Source organism: Podarcis cretensis (genome assembly GCF_951804945.1).
Source record: "Podarcis cretensis genome assembly, chromosome: 1".
NCBI lineage: Eukaryota > Metazoa > Chordata > Lepidosauria > Squamata > Lacertidae > Podarcis > Podarcis cretensis.
The window spans coordinates 99181931-99203608 of record NC_137170.1 but is presented as its reverse complement, the minus strand read 5'-3'; the positions used below and the strand labels follow the sequence as shown (position 1 = coordinate 99203608).

General features: G+C 40.9%; 1 protein-coding gene across 3 annotated transcripts in view; it reads right to left on the bottom strand.

The window, feature by feature from the left end:
- Nucleotides 1-21678, bottom strand: part of MGAT5 (alpha-1,6-mannosylglycoprotein 6-beta-N-acetylglucosaminyltransferase) — a 121123-nt gene that overhangs the window by 21914 nt on the left and 77531 nt on the right. For all 3 annotated transcript variants that reach the window (XM_079993604.1, XM_079993606.1, XM_079993605.1), the window contains exons 7-11: nt 21195-21356; nt 17582-17751; nt 14947-15081; nt 11873-12006; nt 11088-11221 (exon numbers count right to left, since the gene is read on the bottom strand). In XM_079993604.1, the coding sequence (XP_079849730.1) occupies nt 11088-11221; nt 11873-12006; nt 14947-15081; nt 17582-17751; nt 21195-21356 (735 nt within the window). The remainder of the gene's footprint in view (nt 1-11087; nt 11222-11872; nt 12007-14946; nt 15082-17581; nt 17752-21194; nt 21357-21678) is intronic.

Below are 21678 nucleotides of genomic sequence, written 5' to 3'. Positions count from 1 at the left end.
TGGCAACACTGGTGCCATGCCAGGCAAGCCTCTTTGCGGGGGGAGGGGGTATTTTGTAGTTGACGGTCCACCACTCAAAAATCCCTCTCTATTGCTGTTGAAGATCACACATCCAGTAAAGGAGGAGATGATTATTTGGTCTTTCCTTTAGAAAAATGTCCTCCTTTTTGGACGACAACTCCAATCAGTTTTTGATCCCAAGATTTCAGCAGTCTTCAGCACCCCTTCCTTGAACATGCTTCCACTTAGCTTTCCTTGGAGCTCGGATCTCTTTCCCTTGCCCTTCCCTTCCTACTATAGTACACACAGCCAGTTCCTGGGCTTATCTGTAAATTCCAAACCCTGTCTTCATGAAAACCCAAGCCAGAAAAAAAGAATTAAACAGCTTGGCTTAATTTTTCTGACTTCATTAAACTCAATCAGGTTGGAGTTTTTGGTTTTTTTAATGCTAATTCTTCCTTAAAGAGAAATATGCCTAATTAACTTGTTTTGTATGGTTGTTAGTTTTAAAAATTGTATTGTGTTCTTGATGTGACCCATGTTTAGACCTTATGGTGAAGGGCGGGTAGGAAATTTTAATAATGGTGCATGATGATGACGACAACAACAATTCTAGCATCTACAAACTCTCACACATTATTTAAATGACTGTGGTCTTTGAAACAGAGCTTGAATCAAGATCAGTATGGGGCTGCTCAGACAGATGCTAAGGTGAGATTAAAGCTCTTGGTTGTTCCTTTGATCAAGCAAGATGCATTCCCAGGTGATGGGTACTATGAGAACACCTTCAACACACACACACCCCACTCACACTACTCCTTTAAATCTCTGTGCTTTGAAGGAAAAACATGGAGGGGGGCATTTGGGATCAACCAACAGGCAGTAGGAGCATGCCTTGCTTGATACTTTCCACACATCCCTCCCACATTTCTCCTTCAAAACTCTGCAGAGACTTGAAGGAAAAACTCAAGGGTGTGTGTGTGTGTGTGAGAGAGAGAGAGAGAGAGAGAGAGAGAGAGAGAGAGAGAAAGAGAAAGAGAGAGAAAGCCCTTTGTAAACATCCCCATTGGTGGATGTTTACAAAAGGGCTATTTGAAAGCCCCACAGTATGCTTTGAAGTCCAATCAACGATGGAGTGTGTGTGTCTTCAAAAGGAAGAATCTCTCAACATCACTATGATAGCAGCTATCAGCTTCAGTCCATGGTGGGGGATGTGAGAGAGAGATAAATATCTAGCCAGAAAAGACTGCCCACCCCTGCTCTATAGGAATGTTCATATTCTAATCCAAAGTGTTTTAGAGGACGATATGGTTACTGTGAATATAATAGTAAATCATGTCATATTTTCTTTTGTACAGTATTATAAATTTTAATTTCTTAATCCATTTAGAATTTACAATACTTTTTTAATTTCAAGGATTAGCTCACACACCAAGTGAATTATCTGAGATTTAGTTCTTTTTCAGTGTTCAAAGGCAGGAGGAAGGGATGGTGGGAACAGAAGAAACGTTTTAAGGAAAGGTTGCTTAGTAACAGAATGGACTTGTTAGATTTTTTGACACAGATTAGGATAGGCAGGGCTAGTACTTGTTTGCAACTGGAATAGAGAGACAAGATACATAAAATGGGTCAAACTAAGGCCACATATTTATTAACTTAACTTCTGCACTGCAAATGAAACAGTGAAATCAGCTAATTTCCATTGACAGCCTCAGTCCTGTATACCTAAAGAAGCATCTCCACCCCCATTGTTCAGCCCGGACACTTGAGATCCAGCGCTGCGGGCCTTCTGGCGGTTCCCTCACTGCGAAGTTATAGGGAACCAGGCAGAGGGCCTTCTCGGTAGTGGCGCCTGCCCTGTGGAACACCCTCCCATCAGATGTCAAGGAAATAAGCTATTATCCTACTTTTAAAAGACACCTGAAGGCAGCACTGTTTAGGGAAGTTTTTAATATTTAATGCTGTATTGTGTTTCTAACGTTTGATTGGGAGCCGCCCAGAGGGGCTGGGGAAACCCAGCCAGATGGGTGGGGTATAAATAATAAATTATTATTGTTATGACTGCCTTGGATGCACCAAGTCCTGTCCTCAGCAAGGGTAACGACCAGGCATAGCTCCATTGCCTAGGCCTTAGCTTCCAGTGAACAGGGATGCCTTCCTGATCCTGTCTCATGCCAGGGCCTTACAACTCTAGGCACATGAGGTATCAAGGCTAAGGGCCCCACAACTCAGAACATCGGGCCTCCAAAATGTTCAATGAGGCCAAAGGGGGCATGGCACAAACCCCACAACCATGACACCAATAGAGATGTTTATGTGACCTCTACATACATGTTCATGCATCTTATATCTTCCTGGCCAGGTGCAAATGACACTTCAGGGGTACAGTGCTACACAGCCAGAGGGAACTTCATTTGCCAAGGCTTTTTAGAGAAAAGCTAGGCTCCCAACACTAAACTCTACCACAGAGCCGCAAAAGAGTGGTTCTTATTCCTTGGGCAGAACCAGCAGCTGCTTTCTTCTTGATAGCTACGATAAACTTGCTATTTACAGAAGGCACTTCTGTTGATCATCGAATACACAACTGTTATTACTTTATGCCAATTATTTTCCACCTGCAACCCTCCTCAGTATAAAGACCTTTCACATCAGAGAATGGGATGACAAAGCCTGATGCGTTTCTCCCTCTTAAAGCAACATTAAACTGGAAAATATAATCATGTGTGTACAATTTTCAATGGGAAAGGGGCAAATTTCCACAAGCTTTCTTTATGGTAATCAGCTGCAGAAACATAGGAAGGAAAGAAAGAACACACATGTTCTGTTTTAAATGGAGATAGTAAGGAGGAGGAGGTAAAGCTGCCTGAGCCATCAACTTGGCAACCTACAATTAGCAAAAATGTGCATTATTTAAAAATTATGCAGGTCACCTCCACAGAATAGTAATCTTGTTAATCAATGATCTGCTAAAAGCCACAGGAACAAAGTGCAATCCGGCTATACTCTTTGCGTGGGGGGAGCCCAAGCATTACCTCACTGCCACACCAGGCAGTCTTGTTCTATAGCACTATGCTCTGACTTCTCATAGAATTCAATGGAAAACGAGAACAGGGGTAGCCAACATGGCACTCTTCAGATGTTATTGGACTACAACTCCCAGAATTCCTTACCAATGCCCATGCTGGCTGGGGCTGATGTCCACAACATCTGGAGAGCATCATGCTGGTGACACCTGTACTGGAAGGATTTTTTTAAAAATAACTATTGCTACACAGCTGGATACATGGTTGAAGACCACAACACATGCTTTTTAAAAGGTAAGTGCAGGATTTCTAAAAGATATATACCGTATTTTTCGCCCTATAGGACGCACTTTTTCCCCTCCAAAAATGAAGGTGAAATGTGTGTGCGTCCTATGGGGCGAATGCAGGCTTTCGCTGAAGCCTGGAAAGCGAGAGGGGTCGGTGCGCACCGACCCCTCACGCTCTCCAGGCTTCAGGAGAGCCGCAGAGCCAGCCCCACAAGGTCGGAGGACAGCGGGGAGGCGGAACGCTGCCATCCCGCTGTCTCCCGATGTGGTTTGGAGGCTGACAGCGGGGAGACGCGTGCTTCTCCCCAGCGCCAGCCCCGCAAGCTCCGGCTACCCCTCCTCTAGTCCTTAGTTCTGTATTCCATAATGGCCCTGCAGATGTGACTACAGATAGAAAAATCAAAAGTCTTGCTATTGTTACAAGATTAAATGATACAAACTTCAGGAAAGACTTGAAGCAGCTGAACATGATTGGGGACAACTTTGTTATTTTTAAAATGTCACATTTAATGCAGCAAGATGTGTGGAACTAGAAATTAATTGTAACTCTCAATAGCAGATACTTTTTCAAAATCTCACGAGGGAATATGGTAGAATCTTAAATCTATCTATGTTTTCTCTTTTCAATCCTGCTTAATGCCGAAGCATACAAAAAGAGCTTCCGAGTGCCAGTTATATAAATTCAATTTGGCAGAAGGATATGTTATTCCTTCTTGGATTTCATTCTCAATAATACAGCTTCTGTAAAACAAATTACATTCCCAGAAACACATGTGTAAACTGCTATTTCCTCAAACAGGTGCCAACTGAGTGGAATCTTGTGAAATATTTTGTCTCTACTGCACAAGGAAGACTCTTTCCATCCATATCCATATCCCTATTCCACCCCATCTAACTAAATAGATTCCGTCTATTAGGAAGAATGCATACAGATCTTATGCATTTGCTACACAATCCTTACAATCCTAATATATTTTGTTCTGAAATACCCACGTCATCTAGCCATGGCTTTGGAACCACCCTAGGATTATCCCACAATCAGGGTGAGTGGCTTTTCTGTGCATGGCATTACAGCTAAATTTCATAAACACAATCAAGGACAAACTAGAGGTGATGATTGTGCTGCAGTTTTAATTATCCCCAAATTCTTAGTCATTAAAAAAAAAAGCAAATATAGCTTTTGAACATAGCATTCTTAGTTCTGGTGCTCAAGCACTTTATCACTGTTTATCATAAGGTATATAAAGACATGAACCTTGTGTAGCACAGATAATTAAGGAATGAATATAGCACAAGGTAGTGAGCATCAAGAGAACCACTGTATAAAGACATCATGACAAATACTCAGCCTTATTTTATAGATAAAAATGTGACTATACAAATGCAGTCATTACTCTGAAATCTGGGCTGGCACAGATGTAAATCTGGGTTTACCTTAATTACAGTTGAAAATTCTTCCAATGAACTATTTAATCATTATTTGCAGATTTAAGAGATTGACTCTTTATTTGCAAACATATGTTAAGCAAGGAATAAGCACTGTGTACAGCAGGACAAACTTTGGAGAGTATGATTCAAATTCAATAGGTTGAAAAGATCATCTTTGTTCCCTGCATCTCTAATTTATCTGCCTATGCTTGTGAAGGTGTAGGCAAAACAGCACCACCCATGCAGACTTGAGGTAACCGTGATGTTTGCAGATGCCGGGGGGGGGGGGGGGACCAAAACAACTGCCTTTAGGAATGGAACTGGGAGACACCCATATGGAGAAATCAAGGGCTTTAATGTAGTGTAAAACTATCTACTTCACCCCCTAAAAACATCCCCAAATGGAGAACCCTTGTGACCAAACAAGCCACTGAGTGCAGAGCACTCTCAGTGGCGACAGAATATTAACTGACTGATACTAAATGAGGAAAACCAGACCAGTGGAAGGAGCAATGGAATGGATTGGTTGGAACTCTGAGTAAAACCACAGCACACTGTAACATTTTGTGGCCAGCTGCCACTTGTTACATGGCTGTTAACAATTTGCATAACTTTTTTCTAGGGATACTCAATGGCACATAGTACCGGCACCCCCACCCCACCCCACCCCAGTTAAAAGTGCAGCACTTACTGTAACAACTTCATGGTGAGTACCAACACCTTTCCCCCCTATATAAAAAAAGCAATGACTATTTGGTATAAATCAGCAGCTCCCTCCCCCCAAATTTGGAGAGGCAGGATCCCTGATGAACGTGTGTGTGTGTGTGTGTGTGTGTGTGTGTATCACTAGTAAACTGGAGAAGATGAGTGTATGGGAGCCTGCAATCCCAAATGTTTGAGGAAGAAGCTCTATTCTATGAATACCAACAAATGCCATTTCTTCTCTACTGTCCACACACTGTTCACATTCTGCAGCAAGTTCTATCCACCTATTGTCCGTTTTGCCTGCATGTTACAACTGCTCATTTAACAGTTGGGAACCTGGAGAGGTGTAATGACCGCTCCCCGCTTAAAACGGGGGGCGCCCTTTGCGTGGACGCGTGCAGCCCTGGATCTGGAGTGGCCCCATCAGCATAGGCTTTGCCTTCCCTCAGGTGGGATACCTGGAGGTCCCTGCCTACCCCAGTGAGTTGTCCAATCCCACCTGGGGGAAGCGTTGCCAGGGAAACCAGGCCAGGTAGGGGGAGGGATTACCTGCCCACACAATAGAGGGTGGATCTTACCTGGTAATCCTCACTTGGCTCCAGAGCTTCTCCCACCCTACCCACCCTCAGTTAATGTCTTCTTTTGCAGGTTAACTTTTCTTCATAGGTTTTGCAGGTTAACCTTTCTCCACAGGTATGCGGGCGCTGCTACGATAAGGTCACTGTTAAAGGGCCGGAAAGGAATTTCCCTGCATTGGCAGGTTTCGCCTTTCCCATAGCAAAACGTCACAACTTTGGCAGTATCAGGCCTTGGGCGGAATCCTTTAGTCCATCTTCCTTTTTGCGGCGGCGATACCAGGGTTCCCCGTTAAAGGGGTTTCTGAAGGGAGGCTTTGACCGTACGCTGAAAGGTCGTCATTGCTCTCCCCTGCGGTGGCGGCGTAATGGGGGCGGCTATCTCTGCTTGAACATATGTTCTCCAGAGCCAGCCCATCCCACACACACACACTGGATAACCCTGTAGCTCCCTAGGTCCCCGGCTGGGGACTGGGGAGGGAGAACGCCCAATGCCTGAGCCAAGATCTACCCACATTTGAAATTTAATAAAGTTGTGGCCAATTTAACCCCATAGCACGTTGTCTAGAGTCGTTATTCCACATGACGGGGGGACGGACCACTCGGGATCTGGGGACTCCGCTTGTCCACGCAATGATCAGGAGGTTGCTGTCACTGCCCTTACCCTTACAAGCATGCATCCTCCAGATGGTCTTTAATTAGGCTAGGAAGATCGGTAACACAGAACAAACAGCACTAGAATATTTTCATCCCCCAGGAAAAGCAAAGATCTAAGGATTGAAGAAGGATTCCGTATTCATTTCAGATCTATCTATAGTGGGTAGACCAGGGGGGTGAGAGGGCAAACACTATACTGGTTAAGATAATATTTTATCTTTTCCACAGTGAATGTTAATATGCAAGGAGACATTAACTGACATTTCTGGAAAGAGCTATTTTACAGATGGGGCATTTAACAACGGATACGAATATGCTGGATATGGCAGACCAATTGACAGGGAGGAAAGGAAGGAACCAAGGAAAAAAGGGAGGGAGCTGGGGGAAAATAAACTAAAAGAAAAATCTGAAAATAAATCTGATACATCTTTCTGAGTACAAGATCCAAGTCTATATGACAGGCTGTTCTTCTGATGTACTACTAATCATATTGGGAAATAAACTGATTAATTATACTCATTTTTTATTGAGGCTTTTAAAAGTCTCCTAGTACTGACAATAGAACAAAAGCTGAAAATGCATCAACAGTTTCCAATGCTGCTAAAATGTGTACTCTAGCACGAGGAGCACACTCTAAAAACCTTGAGTGTTCGTAAATGAGGATGAAAAAGTTAATGATTTTTCTTCAAAGTCACAATGAAAGCAGCACAACTACCACTTAAATAATAAGAAAATAATTTTTCTGCTCAAGAACCATGGGCAAATATAGGACAATCAAAACCTCAAGATGCTGCTAAACAAATGAAATGAATAGACAGCTGCCACACAGAGAAAAAGTCTTGATAGGCCTTCAGGCTTTGTAACGGGCAGACAAAATAGGCTGGCAAAGGGGCCACTAGGCATTTGTCATTCTCTCCGTGTTTCTTTTCTTCTGCCATGGCGCCTTCTTGAAGTGGGCTTAACCTAGCAGATTTATCCCTATGGGAAGTATAATGAGAAATGTTTTCACTGAGGAAGTTTGTACACTGTGGCTTTAAATCACTGGGAAATCCCAGGAAATTACTACAGTACGGATGAAGAAACTACGTGTCCAAGGTCTGTACTATGAATTATGAAGAGCTCTCACAGTTTTCTGCTGCTAGCCAGAACTAAGATGCCCCACAAAACTCAATTTGTGAAACCCTTGAAAATTGAAATGACACCTGTACTCCTAAATTTGTACTCTTAAATCCTCAGTCTGGCATGTTTCTGTAAAGAACCGAGCAACAACTTAAGATAATCGCGTACACTAGTTTTTCCTTAAGGAACAATATCTTAATTACACAAATTATTAGAGCTGCTTTAGCACTAGATAATGTACATGTGCACATACACATCATGTACGCTATCATGTTAAAAGCTTCTATATGCATCTGTACACCACTGCATACATGCATGTATGACAGCTTGAATTGGCTGTGGCTTCCTAAATATTCTTAATGCAACACTGTAAATCAGCCTTCCCCCAATAACTTCTAGCATCACTGATGGGAGTTATAGTTCAAGACGACACCCTGCGAGAGGGCACCAGGTTCAGGGAAACTGGTATACACCATATATCCACCCATTTATTTTTGGGATTTATTCAGGATGCCTAGGCATTCTAATCTAAGAAGCAGTTTTTAGTCATAGGTTAATGGCATAAAAGGGAGATGTACCTGATTGACTGAGTGCCCTCTAATAGTTTAAAACAGGGTAGCATCCACTCTATGACATCTGTGGCTGCATGTGCATGATAAAATCCTGGTCAAATAAGCCAACATATATACAGTTGATATGCATCTCCTTTGCCTCTCCCTTCACTTGAACGGTGAAACAAACCAGATAATTTCTCCTTTGGTCTGAATAAGGGAGTATGGCTAATGGCTTCCAAACAAGCCGGACTCAGAAGCTAGCATTAAAGTACCTTCTCTGTGATTTACAGACACTGCTTAGTATAGATGATAGCTCTTTTGGAAGGTAAGAGAACAGAGATGACTCCTTCCATAAACAACTCTCTTTACTTTTGTGTGCACGCAAAATTGAACTTTTAAACAATGCAAATCCAGTTAATTCTTTTCCTCAGCCCAAACTCTTGATGTTGTGACTAGCTGAAATCCCGCTTTCAGTAACTAAAGTACATATCTGGGTTGCAAGCTATTGATTCTTTTTTCTAGAATGCGAGGTGTAAAACCTGGTATTTGTAGCACCAAGGAGAGATTTACCCAGCCTCCAAGATCCATCTGCAAACATGCTACAATATCTAGCCTAACCTCTCTGTCCTAAAAACAAACCAAGAAAAACCCTCACCTCCTGCTTTATGTAACATCTTGTCTGGACAACTCAAAAGCTTGCAACGAATTTGCAATGTTTTGATAGGTCCAATAAAGTTGTTGGCCAACCGGATTTTGAAACTTCTTGCTTACATGCTAACACAGCTGCCTTTGGCTGTTAACATGCCATTATAATTCAGTTTGTTACAACTGCATTTCAACTAGCCATTTACCAAATAAAATGACAACATATAAGCACAAAAGGTTAAGATTATCTCATCTGGCTCTCAGCAGCTACCTCTTATGAAGAGCTAGAAATTACAGAATTTTAATTGCACAGAGTAGTACTTGCTGCATTTGCTTCTCTGAATACTTGTGTTGTATTATGGATGATGGCTGTGCCCTCTGGGCAATAATGGGACAACACGAAGCCTTTCTGCTGAGAATGGAGGGCAAGGCAAGGCAGCCTTCCCCAACCTAGTGCCCTGCAGATGTTTTGGACTACAACTCCCATAATCACTGACCAGTGGTCAAGCTAGCTGGGGCTGATAGGAGCTAGAGTCCTAAACACCTAGAGGGCATGGGGAAGGATACTCCAAAGTGTTTGTTCTTCTAGCAGACCAGAGGTGACTAAGGATTGTTTTTTTGCCCTCGTTCTCTGGAGCTGTATGCTTAATTCTCAAGGGAAATGAACAAAAGTAAGCATACAGCGCGCGCTCTCTCTCTCTGCACTTCTTTCTGGATGAGGAGAATGCCTTGAAGTCAGTGCTAAGAAATTTGACTCAGTCAAGACCTTGCCGTGCATGTGAAAATAAGTGAATTATTTAATATTATGATTACAGGGAAACAGCAAGTTAGCAAGTAAAAAAGAAAAAAAAAACTTTAGGCAAAAGATAACTCATAGGTTATCATTTTTGAAAGTGCCAATGGCCTAGTCTACCATTGGCACTTCATAAACGATACTTTTTAAAAGAATACCTAATTCAATGGATCTTTAAACATGTAAAAGCAATTCCTTTGAGCATTTTGGAAAGAAAAATAATAACTGAAACTAGAGAAATCAACTCTTCTGTTTTTCTTTCAGTACCTACAAGTTCAACAACACATGAATCCACAAGCAAGTTTGGCCAGAGGCTGCTACCCAGAGACCAATTACTTATAACAAATGAGAGAGTTGGAGTAAGTCTCCATTGGCTGTTCTTTGGCTTCACAATGTGTAGCAAATCAGGGCCTCTATCTTCCACTATGGTCAGGATTGTGAATACTTGGATTACAAAGAAACTTGAGAGTGTTGAAAACAGGGATTTTTTTGGAGGTATTTGTAAGGCTAAACATTCAGTTAAGCTGACAATTAGCTGGAGATCCTTTGGTAAAAAGAATGTGACACTCACACTAGAAATCTCACAAATGGGAACACAGAAGCCGTGCATGTAATAATGTGTTAAAGACAGTGGGCAGGATTCACCTAACCAGCCTCATCAACAGAAGCCCTGTTCAAGGACTTCCACATGTACAATTTGGCTCCTGCACACTAAATATATTTTTATTTTTTATTTTTGGGTGGCAGTAAAACCACCTGAACAACACGAGGAGGTAGGAGAGAGAGGAATCATTCCACCTGACAAGTTGTAATGCTTGCACAGATAGAATGATTGGAAGAGCATGATGTTGAATTCCACCCAGTAAAAACAGCTAGGAGAGTTTGACTGAGAAGCCAACCAGGAGCTCTAAGTTTCAATGCATGAGAATTGAGGAGAGGGGAGAAGACAAGAGTCAAATGTTTGTACTTGCTCATACACATTATGATAAACCAGCTAATGGCTTGGTACAGATTAATGGCATGTCCCTTTCGCCTTCCAAATCTTTCAGTTATAAACATGGTGCAATAAACCTGGCTGAACATATAATGACGTAAAATTGTGCACAAGACTATAGTCTAAAGGAGCTGCATCTTTTGTTAAAAACCTCTTTGAACAGATAATATCTGCCGGCATTGTTTTCTAAAAAGTACCTGTCAAACACGAATTAAAATATAGCTCAGTTTAAGCTTGCAACTTTGTGTTCTGCTCAGTCATTGAAAATGAACTTCCAAGAAAAGATTTGTTCAGCATAGCAACTCACCTTCCAGAAGTTATCAACTTTGCCATAGACAAGCGACTGGTCCTGCCTTTTAATTACATTGAAGTGCTTGATGTCACTGGAATTCAGATATTGTTCCACAACAAAACCAAGGAAACTATTGTCTGGAGTGTGAGCTGTAAACCAATCAACCAAACAAACAAAAAGTCAGCACTGCATCATTATGCATCACTGCAACACTGTCATAAGTCTTATCTTCTATTATGTATTTTCCTAAGGATATTGTCATGTTGCAATTCACATGGCTATTGACAGGTAGCACTGTGAGGTACAGCATGGTAAAAAAAACCTGGTCTCAGAACTGCTGAGCCAAGGCAGCAGCATAAGGGGCTGAGCAGGAGGGAGATAGAAAGGCAGAAGGCAGCACAGGCCAGAGGATGGGTGGCCCAGGTAAGTGAGCAAGATGTTTGGCAAGGTGTAAGGAGAAAAGGGAAGAGGAGGGGAGAGAGTGTCCTTGATGATGCGTAAGGGGAGGGGGTGGCTTTGGTGAGGGGGTAGATAAGAGTAGGTGGGATGGTCCAGCAAAGAGAGCAGAGATGCAGCCCCTAGCATTTAATAAGTGCTTAGAATATATGTTTACCCTTTCATTATATTCAAAGACTTGTAATATTAAAAGTGAAGGATACCAAAATTACTACAGACCTATAAAAACAGTTTAATATGTGGACATATCTTCTTTTTTATGTAATATCTCGACTTGGATGACTCCGAGGGCTAACTCCTATTCTGAAAAGCAAAAATTGCTTTTGTAAACAACTTGAACTTACGAAACATTGTGTAGAATTGTTGTGGGTTAAGGTTCCATTTTCCCCATGGAGTTTTGTGGCCTTTAGATTGGGCATAATGAGCATGGTTAAACTCTGGTTCAGTCCCAAATGAATCTAGCACTCGTAACATGCACCTGTGCAAAGATAAAGGAAGGCAACAACAGTGTTAGTAATTGGTGACCATGCCTTCTAAAGCTGATACAGAAATTTCTGGCATAACTGAGAATAAAAGCAATACCATGATATGCATCAACAAATCAGCATGGTTACTATTCATATTTATTCATGTCAAAGAAAATATGGTAAACATCTGCCTCTGATGGCAACACCACAGGCCAATTTACATAATAAACCTAGCAATCTTGGGACTTAGAAAGGGCCCATTCTCCCTAAATACCAAGTATTATTATTCTTATTTGCACGTGTCCACTGACAAATGGCCTAGAAGTACTTCTCAACAATGGCCTAAGAGTACTTTGTTGAGAAGTTTTGATAGAAAAAGTATTTGAAAGGCAGTTTCAGAGTTGGGATGGGATCAAGAGGTGAGGGGGGAGAGAAGAGATGCAATAAATTAAACACAAAGAAGAATTTTCTGACAATAAGAGCTGTTGGAGAGTGGATCAGACTCCCTTGGGAAGTGGACTGTCCTTCCTTGGAGGTTTTTAAGCAGAGGTTGGATGGCCACCTGTCATGGATGCTTTAGTTGAGTTTCCTGTATTGCAGAGGGTTGGACTAGATGACCCTCGGTGTCCCTTCCAATGCTACAATTCTGTGATTCTATTTTATGCATCCATGATACTTCCACATTCTAAGTCTCCTAAGTCTGCACTGGGTAGCTGAAATTCAAAGCTTTATGTCAACCGCTTTCAGTGAAAACATTTTACAGCAGCAGAATTATTTTTTGATTACATCAAGTGCTTGTCGGGAACCAAACGTATTATTTAGTAGAATAAATCATACAGCAGAAGGAAGCTGTTGGGTTATACTGTGGAAAGGAGAGTGGGATTTGAATAAAAGCATTTGGTTTTAAGCCAAATGCAGGACGTGGGATGATTCTTGGAAGATAAGGATTAGCAAAATGAGTAGGCTGAATTAACTATCTGAAATACAGTGACAGGTTACATAATATTTATTATTCTCCCTGTTGCATTAAAACTGATAACAGAAATGAATCACCAAGTCAAGTTTTAATGCACTATTATGCATATGGTGCACTCTTAAAAATAATGTTTGAAGGAAAGGAAACCAAAGTTAAGAAAAGGTATATAATGTGATTCCTAAAGTAGCTTTACTGTTAAGTTTTCTTCTTCTCTACTTTTCATAGAATTATAGGACTGAAAGGGATGCCAGGGGCCATCTAGTCCAACCCCTGCAATGCAGGAATCTCAACACGTGGTCCCCCATCCAATTTGAAACCATACCAGACTCTACTTAGCTTTGCAAATGTGCTAGCAGTTTTACTGCTATACCACTTGGAGGTGTTTTGATGACTTCCACTTTATAGAGTACCAAAGAGTAACTGGAAAACAGAAAGCTTAAAGAAAACCAAAGGATAACTAATTCAACTTCCTGAACTGAAAAGGCAAGATATTGTTGGACCCCATCGTCAACAAATGCCTCCAGAGCCCATAGCTTTCCTAAGCACTTTATTCCATTACTCAGTTCATGCTGCAAAATGAATAGTTAACCAAGTTACCTCAAATGCTAAAAACAGCTTTTTTTCAATTTGAACCATTTGGTAAAGAAAAGCAGCAAAGAAAAGTTGGAATATCCATGTTATTTCATATATTTAATGAACTAGGAAGAAGGAAAACAATGAGGTTTTAGTTTGTCAGGCACATTTTTTCCTCCAATCTTCTTCCTAACAGAATGTGCTCAGTTTCATGTAAACCCACATGAATGAAAAATGAGTGAATATATGTTGCCCGTTCATATTTTCAATTATGTTTTTCAGGCTCTGTTCTGCTACAACTGCAAACTGTGGCTTGGTGTTACGTGATAAAGCTTGCACACACATGCACACTCTCCTTGCTCATCTGAAAAAAATATTTACTTCCATTTTCCTGCAAGCCTATTACATTTGAGTCATCCAAATATGGATTATGCTTTCACTCCAAACTAGAATGGCAAACCACAGCTTGAAGCTGATTTGAAAACATGATTTGGAGAGCAAGTATAAACTGTAGTTCAGTTCACCACTCTGGATAGAAAAACAAGCCCTGGATTTTTTGTAAGAGGAAGTAATTGGGTGTCAGTGGGGAGAAGGGCGGGTATGAATACAAGGTTTGTTCACAGTGCACCAAAATAAAGTCTGGAGATACACCTGAGTGACCCTGACCACAAAAAAACTAAAGCAACTAAAAAGCAAGAAGAATGCAAAATAATACAATTTATTTTGGTTAAGTATACTTTCAGATACGCATAATCCAATACTGAAAAACAAAACAGATAACAAAACAGAGATTAATAAATCTAATCAGCAAAAAGTAGTGACTCCAATTGCCAGATGCATTTCAAACTTCTTCAGTGGCATATAAACGACAATTAATGGATTAGCTACTCCACAGATTCAGGCTTGCATAAATCAGGAATCTTAGTCTTAAGGAAAAAATATTACATTTCTGCTCTGTGCAAGATTTATCCTCCTGATATCCAGGAATTTTCCAGTTCCACTTCACTGAAGCGGGGGGGGGGGGGGGAGGGGGGAGAGATTCCCAACGCCCTGGCCTTGAGGGACATAAGGGGGTACTGTCATACAATTTCTTACAGGTTGGGCACTTGTGTTTTAAAGCAGGAGCAAGGCTGCTTGTTGAGCACAGACCTGCAAATGAACAGAGCTCCTATGAAAAAGAAGTTCTTTTCCGATGTCCACACAAGATGTGAGGACAGCCTGGGTATGTGACACTGGCGTCATGGCCTTATGTGAATGCTCTGTAGGAGAGCAGCACATAAATAGGGCTAGTTTAAAAATTCAGATTCAACATCAGAAACAATGAGGAGAAAGTTGTAAAAATGCACTAGATATGTGGAACCACAATGCCTTCTGATAAACTGCTTTAGAAAGAAATACTTACTGATAGTGAACCCAGGATGGTCCAAGGGTTTTCTTGAACTGAGTCAGTCCAACAATGTCAATGTAAATTAGTTCCACTACTTTATCCCCTTGAGTTGGGCAGCCAGATCTGTTACCAACAACCTTCTTCATAATCCTAATAGTAAGAAAAAAGAAAAACTTCATTTCCACCAAATTCCTGCATTCATACATAAGAATGAAATAAATTTAGTCTTAACAGTGAGCTTTTATTTTTCCATTCCCAGAGACAGAATGACTAACAAACCGATGTGTGTGTGTGTATGCGCATGTATTGCCTCAACAGGATTTTTGAAGAGCAGTGTCTGAGCAGGAGTCACTGCAACTCCAAAAGCCTGCCCAAGGCAGTATTCTAACCCTCAAATTATCAGCACTGATCTAACATCTTGCTGGCCTGGTTCACAGAACACCATATGTCAAACTATGGTTTACCACGACTGTGAGAACATGTGGATTCCTGGAGAGAACTTCACAGTCACTTTAGTCATCCCATCTTAAGCCATGGTTTGATTTAGTGCGTCATCAAAACCTGGCCTTGTGGTTAGGCTCTTTCCTTGCTAACTGTGAGCTACGGCCAGCACTTGGGTTTGGAAAACAAGCTAAGCCAAATCGTTGGTTAGCTCAGCAGAGGAGTTAAAAGAAGACCAGGAAGAAAGCATAATGATTGCAACCAACTCTCTTTGTACCTGCACATCCACACAGTCCCAGAAAACCGTAGTATGGCTTACTGTATTGTGCAGGCAAAGACTAATGTGAAAAATATGGTTTGTGCAACATGGCTTTCGTGTCCTCTACTCTTCACTGCTGCCTTCTCCAGGAGCCCCACTAGAATGAAGTAGAATATTGTGTCAGGGAATGGAAGCAGGATATGGAATAGGTTGGAGCTGGAGGGCATCTTTCCTATAAGGAATTCCACACCCTTCATTGAGTGCCTCCTCCCCATTTCCTGCCTAGCAATCCAATACTGATAGGTAACCTTCACAAATGACCTTGGGTTCTGTTTTCCCTCTATGAGCTACATGTCTCAGAGAAGCCAATTCTCCATGTACTGTATACTTGTGAAACACTGCAAGAGGAATAAATTCCCGAGCTTACCATGGTGTGGGTGTGCACATTGATGTATACATGCACAATAGCTCTTCTTCCCCATTTAGTAGTAGGTGAGATACAATGTGCTTCCAATTTCTTACTGGGGTTTTATATATCAGGAAAGTGAGGGGCCTGGTGGGCTCTCTACCAAGACCAAAGCTTGCCTCAAAAATTTTGGTCTTTCCAGATGCAACTAACTTGCCAGATCCTCAATCTCCAGAGAAATTATGCTAGTCTCATTTTGAAACTGCATTAGTCTCACATTTCAGCAAACAGCACTACTGACAGAGGTATTAATGCATGGAAATGTCCACAACAGGGTTAACACTTGATAACTTCCTTAGCATAAACGTGCTCACTGCACTGGCAGAAATACAGTGAAACCTGACCAGATTAAAACAGATAGGGATACCCTATTACATTAAACTCACATAATTCTTTCCACAAATGGGCCTATTCATGTACCAAAGGAGTGTCACCAAACAGTATGACTAATCCTTTAAGCCCATATTGTAAACATTTTAATTCATGGCTGCTTATGTATATTATACAAATACAAGCAGACACACTTCCGGGACTAGCTGCCATACATTAACTCTCTGGCTTAATTTACAAGGAAGCATAATAGAGAAGTCTTTCAGGCTTATTGAGTTGAGATGTGGTACAGCAGAACAGTTCTTTGGGGCCCTGAAATCAAAGCTCATCGGTTTCTGACATACAAATACAGTCAGCCCACAACTATGCAGGGCTTACGTTCCTGGGATCACGCCTAAAACCACGTATAGTCAAAACACGTTAGATGTCATGGTGGGTGGGGTTTGCCTTTGTTCCCAGAAGCCTGCCCCCTTTCTGCCTGCTTTTATCTGTTATTATTTTTTTGCATTTTTTTGCCAAGAGCGTAAGGCTGAATGCAAACAAATCAAGTTTGCATACCTTGTGGCCTTACAGTACCACCACCTGTGCTATTAAACATTACCCCCAGCACAATACAGTGTAACCACGGGCTTAATTCTCAATGTGTTTCCAATGAAATAATTTGGAAATTATGGGCCACATGCTGAAGAACAGGATCTTCAGAAAACAGCTCAAAATCCAAAACCTGTCTGAAAAAAACGATGGCTTTCACACAAATTAACCACAACCAATCTAATTTGCTGATAAACAGTTTCATGTTGGAAATAAAGGTTATTTAAGAAAAAGAGGAAACAAATTAGAAGACATTTCTCTTGCTGCAGATGTCTAGCACACCTGTAATGGCAGAGAATAGAACTGCTTAGTTCTGAATTTTTCAGCATTCATTTATGAAGCCTAAAGAGGAAGCAGTGACAATGAAAACATATTATGCTTTTCATGGTGCACATATTTAGCTTATGAAAATAATCTACTTATCATCTGTTTAGTGAATTATCACTTTCATTTTCCTCTTCACAAAATTATAGGCTGTAGAATAAAGGCTTCAAGAGAGTTTGCAGTTAAAGGAAGGGTTTTTTTTGGTACTCAAGTTTCAAAGTGGAAAATAATCTCCTTACTCCTTGAGCTCTGCCAGTGAAGCTGAAATCCTAATGTCATGGCCCAGTAAATAGAGAGATGTAATTAAATCACTCCACTGGACTAATTCACCAAGTGGGCCACCACTAAAGGCATTTTCTGCAATCTTGAATCCAGATTCTTTTGTGAGGAGTCCCAAATGAACAAGGACCTGAAAAAGAAAGCTGAAATGTACTGGATATATATCAAGCAGAGGGTTTAACTATAACATCATTTTACATCAACAGCCCCAATTGCTACAACATAGCATATTAAATAGTTGTACTTAATTATTTCAATCACTTATAAAACACCTAGTATTTTCTAAGCATGTGGAGCTGTTCATTTACACCATCTACAGAACGTTAAAAACACACACAAGATACTCCTCAGCCACAGACTCACAGGCTAACAGGCACAATGCAAAAGGAAAAGAAACTAAGAGCATAAGTCATGCATCCAAAGGCATCAATTATTGAAATTACTTCAGACCTACTCATGTGGGCAGAAGTGTGCAGAGAGAGAAGCAAGGCCTCACTTTTGTGTGAGAAGCATGTGCAAGCTTCCTGTTTGTGAGATGGGGATCTGCACAGCTGGGACCCGTGGCGTAGCATGGGCGGGGCAATGGGGGAAGTTGCCCTGGGCACAAAATTGTTAGGGGTGCAAAATTTCAAAAGATAAAAAGAAAGTAATACAGTGGTACCTCGGGTTACACACGCTTCAGGTTACAGACTCTGCTGACCCAGAAATAGTACCTTGGGTTAAGAACTTTGCTTCAGGATGAGAACAGAAATTGTGCGGTACCGGCGCAGCAGGAGGCCCCATTAGTTAAAATGGTACCTCAGGTTAAGAACAGTTTCAGGTTAAGAACGGACCTCCAGAATGAATTAAGTTCCTAACCCAAGGTACCACTGCAATAATAATAATAATAGTAATAGTAGTAGTAGTAGTAATAATAATAATAATAATAATAATAATAATAATAGTACGCCCTCTGCCTCACACAGAATTGGCGATGGCCAGTTGCTCAGGTTCCATCTGCACGGGCTTTAGAAAGATACCCGCTCCTGACCAAACCCCCATCCTGCTCGATGCTCACAGGCATCAGAGCTGCGAGGATACTTGCCTTGCCCCAAGCAACCCACGCTACGCCACTGGTTGGCACCCCCCCCCCCAATTAGGTTCTCAGACTATGTGGAGCTCCTCCAAACGTGCTCATACAGTGGTATTTTCCCCTTACAGAACCCGTAAGATGGTGGGACTAAAAGTGAGCCGCTCCCCACTCCCTAAACATTTATGCCCTGTGCAAGAGTAAAACATGAACAGGGCTACTGTCTCAGCAGTATCCTTTTTTTAGCCAGCAAAATTCAAATGCCACTAAATTGCAGCCTCTAAGAGATTCACATAAAACAGCACAAATACCAATTCAATATAGCAATAAAATAAACTTCGAAAACAGTAAGCACAATACAATTATCAAAATATAGATAAGAGCAACAGTTTTGAGAATAAATGCATATGATCAAATTACATTTCTAGGGAGGCCTGCTGGTGGGAAAAAGGTTTTTAGAAGGCACCAAAAAAACTCAGTACAACGAAGGTGCCTGCCTAATATTAATAGGAAGTTAATTCTCTAATCTAATGATGATTAGAGAATCATCTAATGTGGACTGTGGTGGGCTTCCCTGCCTGTAAGTATGTATACACATACAACCCAAAGCCCTTAGTCCCTGAGCTGTTTGCAGAACCCAGTACGCAGTCAATAACAAAAAGCAATACACTATATTTAAGGCTTTTTATTAGTCATTCATTTAATGTTACATCTTAAATGTGATTCCGCTGAGTCTGGCAGGTTGTTGCAGGTTTCAGTTTCTATTCAAATTCTGTATTCACGGTTAGGGTATATCATTTGGTTTCCAATTATATAATCCCTTAAGGTTGGTCCATGTTCTGCGCAATCTAATGTGTGGGTTGTTTTTTGTTTTGTTTTTTTAAAATGTGTATCCAGAATAAATACTCTCTGGTTTAACTGCTGGTACAGGATCCCTTCTGATCTGATGGTGCCAATTATATTAGTACCAGTTACTTCTAATGTGATTTAACTCCAATTATTCTCATTACAATAACAAGAGGTTATCTGTGAGGTACCCTGTGAGAAAATTAAATCATTTCCTTATGGCCAAAAGGAGACTGCCAAAAATGCTTTCACATTATCACTGATTCAGACCACTGAAAGGCATAACACAAATAGTTTTGGGGGACATTTTTATATCCCAAGCAAAACTGGAGTGAAACTTGGGGTTGTAAGATGTCCCCAAAAAGAGCCATGTGGGCTGGTGCCAGAAGAATGAATGAATGCTTTTCCTGGATCATTTTTTGTTTGAAAAAACCATGGGACTTTTTTTAAATGCCAGGATATTAACAGTGGCTGGAGCAATAAATTACACCAATGGCAACTATCACCATCTCACCATAAACCTGTACCAACCTGGTTGGATCACAGGGATGTGGGTCTGAGCCCCACATAGGGCAAAATATTTCTGCATTGCAGGGAGCTGGATACCTCATGGCCTCATCCAGCTCTATGATTCTGTGATGACTAGGAAAATCATAACCCAAATTATTGTATTTGCAAGGCCAAAAAAGCACCCCACATATAAAATACAATTAGTTTTCTTAGGATATTTTGTGTCCCAGGTGCTTTTTGTGCACAGATAGAAAACTGTAAATAGTATGTGGCTCCTTTTTAGTCCTAGAAGGACTACATTGTAGATAAATTCTGCAAGCAAAAAGTGCACTTGGGGTATAATTCTAACTCTAGACATCTGGATTAAAATAAAGGTATTCCATACACAATGCTAATATTTCACAGTCTCCAACTATTTTCTCTGTGATGAAAATAGGGATGTCCTATTTAATCATCATCATCATCATGCTCCACCCATCTGACTGGGTTGCCGCATCCACTCTGGCAGCTTACAACATATATAAAAATCTAACAAAACAAACATTTAAAAAATTCCCTATACGGGGATGCCTTCAGATGTCTTCTAAAGGTTGCATAGTTACTTATCTCATTGGCTCAGGGGTCTCATAAGTCCATTACCCTCCAACATTTATCCAATGAAAATAGGGACATCCTATGGAAAAGCGGGACATTTCAGGATCAAATCAGAAACCAGGACGGCTTCTGTAAATCCTGGACTGTCCCTGAAAAATAGGGATACTTGGAGGGTCTGACATTTGAAATCAGTTTATATTTGGCCCTTAACACCATGGAGAGATTGCAAGTATACCTGTCCATCCAGAATCAAGCTTATTCAGATACTATATCCTCAAAATGCTCCTTTCCTTGGATTCATGTTTTTAATTGGATTAAAATCCCACTGGCAGAGAATTGTAACTGGTTTTTAGTTAGCCTACACTACCTAGTTAAGTGTCACCATTTGGAAGCATTTTGAATTGCTAGCTTAGTTACCTCTCTCTTTTTCTCTGACATACAAAGAGGTATACTGACATAAGGCAAGTATATTGAACCAGCTCCTACTCGACACTTAAAGCTAATGGGGCAGTTTTCTAGATGAAATGGTATTTCTGCCTTGGAGCAGAACTCACTTTTTTTCGTTTTCTCCTCTCCAGGTTTTGTTTTTCAGCAAGTGATTTAATTGCTTCTATCCAAGTGTCTGCCATTCTTCTTATTCGTAGCATCATCCACCGGAACTCTTCATGCCTGGACATCATTTTGTATAGCAATTCAAAATTCGTTCTGATTTCGGCCTTCAATTAAACAGAAAAGTTTTAAAAGTGATATTGAAAAAATTATTATTATTTTTCCTAAGAGGAAATCTCTCTAAAGAGTGTGGGTGTGAGAGGCACAGTGTCATTCCACTTTATTTATTTAAAAATTGCATACAGATATTCCAAAATTCAAACTCACAAAGTTGGAAAATGGAAAGTAAGCTCTTAGATATTATCTGTGTGATAACTGAGCTCATCATGTGTGTTCTCCCCTCCCCCCATATTACTTTGGTCATTTCATACATTAAGACAAATACATTTCCCCAGCAACCATACCTATATGATATATAGGTTAGCCATT